Genomic DNA, 13,249 nt, shown 5'->3' on the forward strand with positions numbered 1-13,249 from the left:
GAAATTTGCCCCACAAGAATGGAAAATCTTTAATTACATTAGCACATATCCTCAGTGCTTTTTAATGTTAGCTTTCATCCATCTGTTTTTCCATCTTCAGATTCACTAAGTCTCTTTACCTGTGACACTAAACCTGTCTAGTGAATTTATTTGTGGGGTTTTAATTTCCTTTTTTAAAAATGTATTTACTAATTTTTCTGTGTGTGTACATGTGCAGGCACACGTGCTATAGTGCATCTGTGGAGGTCAGAGGACACTTTGTAGGAGTCGGCTTTCTCCTGCCATCTGGGGACAAGGTCTCCCATCATAAGGTTTTTGTGGCAGGCACTTTTACCTATTGAGCCATCTCACTGGCCACTGTTTTAATATGTTTTTATGTTTTTAGTTTTTGCTAAGGATTTCAATTTGTCACTGTTTTTATAATTACTCATTGAGATGGTTTTGTGATAGCTTTATTTAACTCTTAGATAATTCTAACATCTGTTTCTGGGATGAGTGTGGCTATTGCTTCTCACTCATTCTGAAATTCTTGCTTTGGTTTTACTTTTAGTTTTTGTTTTGGGTTTTGTTTTGTTTTGTTTTGTTTGAGACAAGATCTTGTCACATAGACCAGGCTTGTGTCATACTCACACAGATCCTCCTATTTGCCTCCAAATGTAGAATTAAAAGCATGCACCACCACTTCTGCCAAAATATTTCTGCTTCATTTCATTTCTTTCCTTTTATTTGTTATGCTAGAGATTTTATGCCTACCTTTTAAAATTCCATTTCTTTTTTTTTCTTTCTTTCTTTTTAAAGATTATTTCTTTTTTTTCTTTCTTTTTAAAGATTTGTTTATTTATTTTATGTTTATGAGCACACACTGTTGTAGCTATACAGATGGTTGTGAGCCTTCATGTGGTTGTTGGGAATTTAATTTAGGACCTCTGCTCACTCCAGTCAACCCCGCTTGCTCTGGTCAGTCCAGATCCCTCAGTCCCTGCTGGCTCTGGCCCTAAGATTTATTTATTATTATAAATAAGTACACTGTAGCTGTTTTCAGACACGCCAGAAGACAGTGTCAGACGTTGTTACAGATGGTTGTGAGCCACCATGTGGTAGTGGGATTTGAACTCAGGACCTTCGGAAGAGCAGTCAGTGCTCTTACCCGCTGAGCCATCTCTCCAGCCCCTGTTTCTATTTTTATACAATAGGTTAATCATGATGATTGCTGTTTGTATTTTTTCAGCTTTTTCATGTAGCCCAGGCTGACCTCAAATTCACTATGTACCTGAGGCTGACCTTGACCCCTCATACCTCCCAAGTTCTGGAATCCACTGCCTGGCCAATCGCCCAGCTCTTTTAGTGTGTAGGGGGATGTAGCCATCGGAAGACCAATTGAAGGCGTCCATTCTCGTCTCCCACCTCATGGGACCAGGGAATCAACTCATTCATCTGGCTTGGTGGCAAGCGCCTTTTACCCACGGAGCCATCTTACTAGCTCTGTTGTGTGTTTTGAATTTTTTTTTTTAATAGAAACAGAGACGTTTTGGTATTGTGAATTCTGGAATCTTATTTGGTTTGTCATAACAGACCTTCTCTGGACACTTCTGTCAGGAGCACTACCTTGTTCCTGTTTTACCCCAGAGAGGTTTTAGACTCATTCTTGGGTCTTCCCTAAAGCCTCGATGTGGATACTCAGACTTGTAACAAGTTAGTGAGAGACAGTGGGACAGCGTGCAGCAGGAATTGTCTCAAGTTTTCTGGTCTTGTGAAGCTGCCCCCTCCTGATCTTTACCTAGAGCAGTATTTGTGGGGCTTTGTTGTCTATACTTCCTAAGGTTTCTCTGCTGCTCATTCTCTACTCTCTGTCTGGGATATGGGAGTGGAAGAGAACCCAGGACTTCCTTGTATCTCTGCCTTTCTTCACCCTTTCAACAGGATTACCTTTTTTATTTATTTTTTTAAGCAAAGTCTAAAGTTTGTAGTTAGAATTAGTAAAGAAAAAGAAAGAAAAGCATGTGTGTGGGGTTCATTTCTCAAGTGACTGAAGATGTAGAAATGGGTCCAACACTTCTGATGCTGATCAATGAGACCCAAGGGCTGTGAATTACAATCAAGTGTTATACCTATAGGAGCATCAGAGAGTGTATGCCTCCTTCATGCTGTTGGTGTAGCAACACAGTTCTCATCTGCATGTGAATACGTGACTGGCCAACATCAATCACAACCTGAATATTTTCTATGCTGAAGAGTGTACTGTTTTGACACATTGATCCGGAAATTTCCGATATTTTGTCTTGTTTTACTTGGTGGTTGTTGCTGGTTTGTCTGAGATGCAGTCTTCCTGAAACCACCACTGATCTTGAATTTCTGATCATCTTGCTTTCACCTCCAACGTGTTGGGATTACAATAACCATGCCTAGCCTGGGCTGAGTTTTGTAAACCTAAGAAGTTTCTTAAAAATCATTAACTATATTAAACTAAGCATAGTGGTACATACCTGTAATCAAAGCATTTAGGAGGCTGCTACTTACTGGATCAAAGCTAGCTTAGTCTGGATAACATGAGCCTGTCTTAAAAAACACAACTACAGAAAATATTTTAGTTTTTTCCCATAAATACCATGGAGCTATTGCTTACAAGCTGGGTCATAAGAGGCAGGAGCGTTGTGCTTCCCAGATGCCTGTAACTGCTGTATTTATGATACAGTAACAGGAAACAAGTGAGAGAGCCTAAGTAAACCGCTTTCACCACGGCTTCCTTCAGGCTTGTGGGGCTTTTTTCTTTGGGGTGGGTAGTTTGAGTTGGGTTTTTTTTTTTTTTGTTTTGTTTTGGTTTTGGTTTTTTTTGGTTTGGTTTGGTTTGGTTTGGTTTTTTTGTTTTTTTGTTTTTTCCTTTTAATTTAATGAAATTAAAGGGGCTTGAAAAAATATACCTTGCTTTTTAAGACTTAAGGATGTAATACCCCAGCCAGGCATGGTGGTGTATGTCTTTAATCCCAGCACTCAGGAGGCAGAAGTAGGCTTATCTCTGTTTTGCGGACAGCTAGGGCTATGCACAAAGACCCTGTCTCAAAAAGAGAGAGAGAGAGAGAGAGAGAGAGAGAGAGAGGAGAGAGAGAATAAGAATGTAATTTCCCAACCTAGTTTGAATGAGAGTCATGAAGATATTCCTGGGCCACTGATGTTGAAGACTGACATGACAACCAGACATGTTAGTGTACACTGTTAATTCCACTACAGAGGCAGAAAGCTTACCTAACGTTCAAAGCCATCCTGGTCTACATAGCAAGGGAAATTCAAAGCTAAATAACAACTGTCAGGTACAAAACAAAAAAGCCACCCTGGAGACTCATGTCCATGCTTGTGTTTGCAGGCTTCTTGCCTTATTTCGGTTCCCTGATTCGTGGGTCTCACAGCAGCGCTTAGGTACTTAACGCAGGCAGAAACAACGAGACTGTTTATCTAGGGCTCAGCATGTTGTCTGCTGGTTCAGTGTTCAGTTCTGGAGCCTGAGAAAGTTTTGGCAGCAGGTATTCAGGTGCTGGTGACGTACACTGTGCTCTTTGCCCTTCCTGAATTGATGTGTTATTTTAGAATAAGCGCCAGACTGGAAACCAAGTAATGGTGTCATTTCATAGTTTGCTCCTTTACTGATTTCAAGATGAAATAAGCATGATGCTGAAGAACAGAGCCTCCTACTGTCCTTTCCAGTTTGAAACAGCTTTCAGATGAAGAGGCATCTCCCCTGCAGTGACTGCTTGAGGATAGGAGAGTGGATAGGGAAAGTGAGGGTTGGATCTGTAATAGCACTGCAGAGTACCATAGAATAGCTAGCAATTTGGGAAAATATTCCAGGGAGATGCTTGCCCTTAGTCCAAGGCTGAAAGCTGTCAACCTTTCCTCTGCTACCCTAGTTGTATCCTGAAGAACAGTCTCCCACCAGCTGCTTGGGTCCTGGTGACTATTTCTCCCTCCCAGTGCAGACCCCAGCTTTGTCACTCACTGTGTAATATGTATGCACATTACTGTTAAATGATTCATGTATATGGTCTGCTATTCTCTATCAGTTCCCATTTTCTACTATAATTCTCTTAACTTTTTATTTACCTTTTGATTGATTTCTTTTGACTCTTTCCACCTGCCCAAATTGGCTTTTATCTTTGAACTTTCAAATAAATTTAACTCTAAATTATAAATAATTGCCAAACATTAGACTAATATGCGCATAATAGCTTTATTTTAGTTTACCTAGTAATAATCTTAGTGTGTAATTATTGTTAAGGTTTCTGATTCTGATGGTAAATATTGCTTGTTTTCATATACATCAGGGGTATGTGATATTTTTCTTTCTTCCTTTTTTTTTTTTTTTTTTTCTCCTTGGGGCATCTTGGATTTCTTTTCCCTTCCTATAAACTGTGACCCCTGCATGGCTATGCCTTGTCCCTCATCGTCTGTAGGGTTCTATGGCCTACACGAGTCTGACCTTGACAAGGTCTTCCACTTACCCACCACCACTTTCATCGGGGGACAGGAGCCAGCACTTCCTCTTCGGGAGATCATCCGTCGGCTGGAGGTAAGAACAGTTCTTGGAAAAATCTAACAGATGTCATACCTGGCTATTTGTTTGGCTTTGGTCCTGTGGGTTTTTTTGTTTGTTTTTTTTTTTTGTTTTGTTTTTAAACTCTTTTTATTTATTTATTATATGTTAAGTACACTTTAGCTGTCTTCAGACACACCAGAAGAGGGCGCCAGATCTCATTACAGATGGTTGTGAGCCACCATGTGGTTGCTGGTATTTGAACTCCGGACCTTCGGAAGAGCAGTCGGGTGCTCTTACCCACTGAGCCATCTCTCCAGCCCGGTCCTGTGGTTTTAAGAAACTGAAAGATAACCAATTTCTTTTTTCTGTTTTATAGCTAGAAACTTTTAAAAAATTTTTTTGAAACTTACTTTTTTATTAAAAACTTTTTTAAAAAAATACTTTTGGATCCCTTTAGATTTTATTTCAGGTGCAGTTGTCACCCTGGAAATTTTCCTCTACTTTATAGAGCCTGGAGCTATTGATTGCACTACACAGTGGTGGCTGCTCCTGTCCTACCCCTTCCTTTCCTTTCTCCCATTCTTGTTTTACTTTTCCTTCCTTCCTGACCTGTTTATATATCCTACAAACAGCAGCTGAGAGCCTGGCTTTGTGTCGGGCCGCTTGTGCGGTGCCTGTCTGCCTCTCTCAGACAGGTTATTGCCACTGTTCGGTATATAAGGGTAACTGAGGTGCCTATTTCAGAAGGGAATGGATTTGGTCCATTATTCGATGTTGCTGCTATGGTATTCAGATTTCATGAACCCAGTTTGAAACAGTCACAGTCAGGGATCTCTGAGGGGCTCCTGCCCTGGTTGGACGTTAGAGCCTAGGTCACCTCAGTCAGGGCCTTTCCATCCCCCAGTGGTTAATGTTTGTTCCAGTGAGCTCATCTTTTGCACGTTCCAAGTCTACACTTAGCACAAGAAAATATTTGAATGTCAGAAGGGACGCTCTGTATCCATCCAAAGCACCTCAGCTAGGAGCTGCCTTGCTTCCTCACCGATGGCCCTTCTCAGGAGAGCACGAAGTAGAACATGCCTGTATCAGTAGGAGTGGTGAACTTAGACTTGTTAAGGATCAATCCAATGTGAGTTAACTTTGGGTCTCACCTGTGTGTTATTGTCACCACATTGAGTATGCTGTCTAAGCCTGCCTTCTTCATCGGAGCCACCTATTAACTATTATTAGCACTGGAAGCTGGATGGTGATAGCGCACACCTTTAGTTCTAGCACTCAGGAAGCAGAGGTAGGCAGAACTCTTGAGTTTGAGGCCAACCTAGCCTAGAGAACTTGAAATGGGCAAAATGCCTGAATAACTTTCAACTGTCGAAATGATATGTTTAATATATTGGCTCAAATAAAATAGGAAAATTTATCTCATCTATTTTTACTTGGAAAATTGAGCTTACTGAAGATGTATTTGCTAAGTTCTGTTTAATTGTATCACAACTTAACACATGCACACATCACATGTAAGTTCAGCAGCGCCACCAGTATGATAATGAGAGACTTATGTGCATTCCTTATTTCGAGTTGGGATTATTCCGTGGACAACAGTTATAGCTTAGGCTTTCTGGGGTCTCGTGTATTTCTTCTGGCTCTTGTTGACATGGATGTTATCTCATCCAGACCACACAGATAATGCCCCATATAAGTCAGGTCTCCCATAAGAAGCCATGTCCCAAGTGACTTGGCTTTTCTGTATGTCCCAACCTTCATCTTTCTTACTTATTTATTTCTTAATAAAATAAAGAAATATCTCTTGTTTATTTCCCATAAAATTTTAAGTCCTGAATATCCTTGTGTGAAGGGGTGAGCAGCCTGTAGCATGCTCAAGGGCTACCTCCCTTTTTCTCTCTGTTTATCACATCTGGTAGCTCTTGAAAAAATTAGAGGTAGCGCTTCTCAACCCCCAGAAACTAGTTTCATTAGAGCAGGAAGCTAAGAGTTTCCAAAACTTACACAACTTCCCAAAAGAAATTGAGTTCTCCTGAAAACTGAACCAAGGATCAAGGGGACAAAAACACTATCTACTGTCCAGATCTCCAACTGTATCTCTGAATTAATGGCTAAGTAATGCTGACAAGTTAGGGAGAATGTTGTCTGGATGGAGTCTTTAACTCAGTAGTGTTCTCTGAGCTTTTAGTTGTTCAGTAATGGAAGCTCTGCCTCATGGACTTAAGGGCATAAAGGATGGACCTGGGCTCAGCTCAGTAGTTACCAAGGGAAGTCTTCCGTCCTCAGCACTGCCATCAGCAGGCCACACAGGGCAATGAGAGGCAGATCCGGGCCTCTGTGACAGACACCTGGTGCTAATGGCTTCTCCATTATACAGAAGCACACCTTACTCTGCTGGTCACGTGCGAAACCTGAGACATGACAATAGACTCAAAGCTTAAGTTATGGATGGCTTAATCTAAGTTAGAAGTTCTTGGGAGGCAAAGGCACAAAGATCTCTCAGCTTGAGGCCAGCCTGGCAAAGTGTCAAGTCTACATAAGTGAGACCCTGTCTCAAAAATCCAAAAGGAAAAGGAAATGTCATGTAGATCGGTTAAAACCCCTTTAATTTCAGAAGTCTTCCCAGCAGTATAATTTTTCCCTTGGCTACAAAAGCTGTAGTATATTGTGAACAGAAGTTTAGGCAAAGAACAGGCACCTGACCATAAATTCAACAAGCCTTTAACTACCAATGCCAGGTGGGCCCATTTGTGTAAACCAGATGGAGCCCCTGGGCTTGTGTTCGGCTTCTGGCTCCCTGAAGACGGACGGCTGAGGTTGTGGGTCTGTGATGTCACAGCATTGGACACCCTGCTGTTGCCTTTGCTAGCTCACGGCTGCTCCTGGCTTGCTTTCACACCTATGGTCTGGGCCTCCAAAATAGCAGTATAGGTGGTAAAGGCTCAGCAAGGACCGTGAGTCTGTGCAAGAATACTGGAGTTAGGCGTCCTGAGGGGGATTTACAAGATCCCTCTAGTTTTATAGGCTGTTTCTCTTCTCTTCTTAACTTTCTATCCCTAAGAGCCAGCTCTGTTGCTGTTCTCCACCTTTGCATAAATGACTGCTACCTCCTTTCACAGGTGTGATTCAAGTAGACTTGTTAGGTCTATTCAAGACCTGTGCTTTTATTTACCCAGGCACAGTGTCGCATGCCATTGTTGTTATTATTATTATTATTGTGGTGGTGGTACTGGTGGTGGTGCTGGTGGTGGTACTGGTGGTGCTGGTCGTGAATACCTTTAATCCAAGCATTTGGTAGGCAGAGGTAGGTGAATCTCTTGAGTTCAAAGCCAAGTTGGTCTACATAGTGAGTTTGAAGTCTTTAAGCAGCTCACTAGCTTTTCTCTCATGCCTGGTGGACATGCTGTAAAGGCAGACTACCTTTCTTAGAAAAGGATCCAGTCCAAAAGCTGGCATGGTCTTTGCTACTTCCCATGAAGATAATGAACTTGTTGTTTATTAGCCTGGCCCTGACCCCTCAGGTTCTCAGTGTACCATAACCCAGATCCTAAGAAAGTATTACATAGCTCTGTTAGAAGACCTCAGAAGATAAGTGTCGCCTATTCCGGAACTAGGGAGAGGCTGATGCAGGAGGATTGCAACTTGATTTCTGCCTTCTGTTGTAGCACCTCGGGTGGGAAAAGGAAGTTTGCTTCTCCCTGGCCTGAATAAAAGGGCAGTGGTATCTTCATACAATGCGGCTGGGTCAAACATACCCTTGCTGGTATAGAGGGTGGCACACTTGGGGTGCAGTTCATGTTTACCAGTGTGATGGTTTGTATAGCCAGCCCCAAGTAAATGTTGTTTTTACAAGACTTGCCTTGGTCATGGTGTCTGTTCACAGCAGTAAAATCCTAACTAAGACAACCAGTGACTCTTGTGTCTCTGTACATATGTGGACAGATGGCCTACTGCCAGCACATTGGTGTGGAGTTCATGTTCATTAATGATTTGGAACAATGCCAGTGGATCCGACAGAAGTTTGAGACCCCTGGAATCATGCAGTTCACCAATGAGGAGAAGCGGACCTTGCTGGCCAGGCTTGTACGATCCACCAGGTAAAGAGGTGTGGTTTGGAGGGCGCTGGAGAGATGGCTCAGCTTTGACTACTCTGCCAGAGGTCCTGAGTTCAATTCCCAGCAATCACATGGTGGCTCACAACCACCTGTAATGGAACCTGATGACCTCTTCTAATGTACTCATATAAATAAAAAGTAAATAAATCTTATTTTTAAAAAAAAAGGAGGTGTGGTTTGGGCCATAGGCTCCCAGGCCGTTTAAGGGGTGTATAGCCTGTCCTCCAGGCATGAAAATGGCTAAAGCCACAAGTATGTGTTAAGTTTGGCCAGGAGAATAGAGTTGGCCCTCCATTGTACGCTCTTGTCGTCTGAGAATGCTACATTGAGGCTGGTCCTATGGACACTGCTCTTCAAGTTGCTTGGTTCTCCACCCAGGTTTGAGGAGTTCCTACAGCGAAAGTGGTCCTCGGAGAAGCGTTTTGGTCTGGAAGGCTGTGAGGTGCTGATCCCTGCCCTCAAGACAATCATTGATATGTCAAGTGCAAATGGAGTGGACTATGTGATCATGGGGATGCCACACAGGTACTCTAGGCCCTCGGGAGATTCGAGAGTGCCTGAGTGTATTAAGATGAGCCGTTTTCTAAGGTCTTTACACTCCCACGTCAGCATGACTACAGAGTCGGTCTCAAAGCCAAATATGCTTAGACTTGTATTTCATTCTATAGGGACTTTTGTTAGAATTAAATCCAAATGGACATGGTAGTGTTTGCCTATAGTCACGGTTCTTGAGAGGCTAGGGCAGGAAAATCACAAAACTGAAGTCTATCTTGGGCTACAATAAGTTCTAAACTAGCTTTTGCTACATAATGGAAGTGTGTCTCATAAGTAAACCAACCCCAGTGCCATTGCTACCTCACTTGTAGCAATGACTGTTGGCGGAGATTTTGGAGATGCAGGGAGCAGCGTTAGTAGTTTGGTACTTTCTGCCTTTCTCTTGTCTGTGGCCTGTGGCTCAGTATGCCCAGTGGCCAGAGAGTTGGTGTCCGTATTAGCTTTGAATCACAACTATTCTTGGGCTACAAACCAAGGAGCTTCTATGTCCTGGGTAGGGGTAGGGTGGAGCAGCTTTGCCCTGGAGTTTACTCACTGTTCCCTGTGTCCCAGAGGACGGCTGAACGTGCTTGCAAATGTCATCAGGAAGGAGCTGGAGCAAATATTCTGTCAGTTTGACTCAAAGCTGGAGGCAGCTGATGAGGTGAGGTTCTGTATGGAGATATGTCCACTACAGTTGTCTCAGCCTGCTTGAGACCCCCCTGAAGCCACGGGTTTCTCAGAATACTGTCTTAACTGAAGCTCTGCTCTTACACACCATTCACAGTTTGCCTTCCTTATTAGAACTGGCTAACCTCCTCTACCCTGCAGCCTTATATTCCTCCTGCTGGGGCAAGGATATTCCTTCTGCCCAAGTAGCTCTATATTGGTGCCTGGGAGGTATAATATTGGGGAGATCCTCCCTGTCCTCCTGCAGTTAGGTCCTAGGAGTCAAAATCCCATGTGTAGAATTGCCATTGAGAGTGAACCTCTCCAACCAACACCACTTGTCTTTTTAATTTTTTAAAACTTTTTTTTTCACCCCTTGCAGTACTGGAACTAACTCTTTAGACCAGGCTGGCCTCAAACTTAAAGATCCACCTGTCTCTGCCTTTCAAGCGCTGGGACTAAAGGTGTGTCTACCACTGCCTGCCATCTCTTGTCATTTTTATCATCAGGGTTCTGGGGACATGAAGTACCACCTGGGCATGTATCACCGCAGGATCAACCGTGTGACCGACAGAAACATCACTTTGTCCTTGGTGGCTAACCCTTCCCATCTAGAGGCTGCTGACCCTGTCGTGATGGGAAAGACCAAAGCTGAACAGTTCTACTGTGGAGACACTGAAGGGAAAAAGGTGAGGCCCCTAAGAGGTCTGTGAGTACAGCTGTCATCACACTTCCTTCCTACACTTACAATCACCAAGTCTGGGGTATCGATGTAGGAGCCAGTTTTAGCTGTGGACAGAAAAAGGGACTGCAAGGAAAAGGTGTGGGATGCAGACAGCAGGAGAGACTTGTCACTGGTGAGGCCAAAAGTGCATAGCAGACAGCTCCACACTGCCATGGCATTTCCTTTCTGTGATAGAGAATGCTGGATATTGGCTGGCTGGCTTGCTCAAATATAAAAAACCCTTATCTGACTGTAATCTTAGTATTATTTAACCTCAGGATATAATTCTTAGTTGTAGCAAATTTTATATTTGTATAGTAAGTTGTATAGTTCTTAGTAATAGTGATGTAAAAATGAAATAAGAAAAATTCAGTGTACATGGTGATTTGTACATTGGTTGATAAATTTAAAAGACATTGTTAACCTTCTTTCAGGGAGCTTTATTCTGTTGGAAGAAAAAGGAGTAAATAAAAGGAGGGAAATGACAGGAAGTCAGTGAAGATGTTGTCGGTGAAGCTGAACTGCATAATGAAGCATGCAGCACTTTGGAATAAGCAGCCATAGATGCAGAGTAGTTAGATGAGGAGTGAGGCAGTCAGACATTTCAGGGCTGGAGAGATGGCTCTGTGGTTAGGAATACTTGATACTCCTCAGCTCGGGTCCCAGCACTGACGTCAGACATCTCTCTGCCTGCCTGCAGCTCCAGCTTCAGGGAACCTCACGCCCTCTGGCCTCAGCACATGGTGTCTGTTCACAGCAGTAAAACCCTAACTAATACAATGACCAAGGCAAGTCTTATAAAGGACAGCATTTAATTGAGGCTGGCTTACAGGTTCAGAGGTTCAGTACATTATCATCAAAGCAGGAACGTGGCACCATCAAGGCAAGCATGGTGTAGGAGGAGCTGAGAGTTCTCCATCTTCATCTAAAGACTGACTTCCAGGCAGCTAAAATGCCATCTTAAAGTCCACACCCACAGTGACACACCTACTCCAACAGAGCCACACCTTCTAATAGTGCCACTTCCTGGGCCAAGCATATACAAACCATCACAGTCGTCCATTAGCTGTCCATGACTATGATGGTTTGTATTTTCTTGGCCCAGGGAGAGGCACCATCTGGAGGTATGGCCTTGTTGGAATAGGTGTGACTAGTAGGAACTAGCTGAGATGTGTCAACATGTTGCTGAGGCTGGATGAAGGCTTGAGAAGGAATCAGATACATTTGTTCCCACCAAATTCACTGCAATACTCATCTCTAAGAAGATGATTTGAAGGGAAATTGGCAGACTGTGACCAGGCCAAGCAACTAGACCAGGCTGGTATGTTGGAGTAGCCAAAGACATGACAGCTAAAGAAACCCATTTCCTGGGGTAGCTTTGTGTCTGGGGTTGGAGTTGCTTCTTGGAATTATTTTGTAGGGTGTAGGAGGATTCTTATAGGGTGCAGAAGGGGTGACACAATAGGTGTGTGGCTTTCTCTATGTTCAGGGCTGCTGCTGTCAACTGGTGGCATATGTGGCTGTGGTAGCAAGTCAGGGGCTGGAAAGGATGGGAGCATTCTGAGCTCCTGTGACTTTGTGAGCTGTGATTTACTGAGCAGGATAGTGCAGTAGGTAACGGAGCTTCCTTGATCCCCAGAACCTGCATGAGTTTGGAAAAAGAGAACCCAACTCCACGAGGTGGTCTTTTGAGCTGAACACATGCACTGTGGTGTGCACCCTTCCTCCCATACATATCATGCACTCAAACACAAACAGAAAAAACACGTAGAAACTCTTCTCAGCCTCTTGTTTTCAGACTTAACAGTCGAGATGTGTTGTTTTGGGTCTTTTGCAGGTGATGTCTATCCTGCTGCATGGGGATGCTGCTTTTGCTGGCCAGGGCATCGTATATGAGACCTTCCATCTCAGCGACTTGCCGTCCTACACAACCCATGGCACTGTTCATGTGGTTGTCAACAACCAGGTAACCCCAGGGGTCTGATATGTCCTCCAGGTCATTTAAAACCTTCACTGTTTCATGATTATATACAAAAGTGGGGTTTTATTGTGTTTGGGTAACATGTGGGATTAAAGAGCTGGCTCAGCAGCTAAGAACATTGGCTGTTCTTCCAGATGTCCTAAGTTCAATCCCCAGCACCTACATGCCTGCTTACAACCTTCTATAACTATAGTCCTAAGAATATGATTCCCTCTTCTGGTGAGCATGCAGAACACCCATACACACAAAATAAATAACTAAAAAAAATTTTTTGAATAACATAGCCACTTTTTACAGTGGAAAGGTTTTAATTACATTATGTAAGGAGGGGGCATTTTTGTTTTAGAGTTTTTCTGTCTAGAGGCACAGTTTTAGGTAATTGGTTTTCTCTTTAAGAAACTGGAGTCCTATATATACATCTTACTATCCACTCTTTACTTACCACACTAGTAAAAGTAGTCATTATAGATTATTTGATACAACAGACTTCTAATCTTAGGGTTTTGTGTTCTAGTAATGCTTCAATTAATAATATTCTTCTAGTTCTTACAGTTCAGTTCTTCCTGGTGTTGATACTGTTATCTATTAGCTATTTTATCCTCCCATTGGGTCATCTCACCCAATACATGTAACTCTGCCTGACCATATACATATATACATACATATACATACGTGCATGTGTGTGTGAATATATGGTGTCA

The 13,249-nt window shown here is 42.9% G+C and overlaps 1 protein-coding gene across 16 annotated transcripts in view; it reads left to right on the top strand.

Annotated features, from left to right (window-relative positions):
- Positions 1–13,249, top strand: part of Ogdh (oxoglutarate (alpha-ketoglutarate) dehydrogenase (lipoamide)) — a 67,498-nt gene that overhangs the window by 38,494 nt on the left and 15,755 nt on the right. For all 16 annotated transcript variants that reach the window (NM_001252283.1, NM_001252282.1, NM_010956.4 and 13 more), the window contains 6 exons: positions 4,443–4,558; positions 8,468–8,622; positions 9,019–9,165; positions 9,748–9,838; positions 10,353–10,532; positions 12,405–12,533. In NM_001252283.1, the coding sequence (NP_001239212.1) occupies positions 4,443–4,558; positions 8,468–8,622; positions 9,019–9,165; positions 9,748–9,838; positions 10,353–10,532; positions 12,405–12,533 (818 nt within the window). The remainder of the gene's footprint in view (positions 1–4,442; positions 4,559–8,467; positions 8,623–9,018; positions 9,166–9,747; positions 9,839–10,352; positions 10,533–12,404; positions 12,534–13,249) is intronic.

Source organism: Mus musculus, chromosome 11, assembly GCF_000001635.26.
Source record: "Mus musculus strain C57BL/6J chromosome 11, GRCm38.p6 C57BL/6J".
Lineage (NCBI taxonomy): Eukaryota > Metazoa > Chordata > Mammalia > Rodentia > Muridae > Mus > Mus musculus.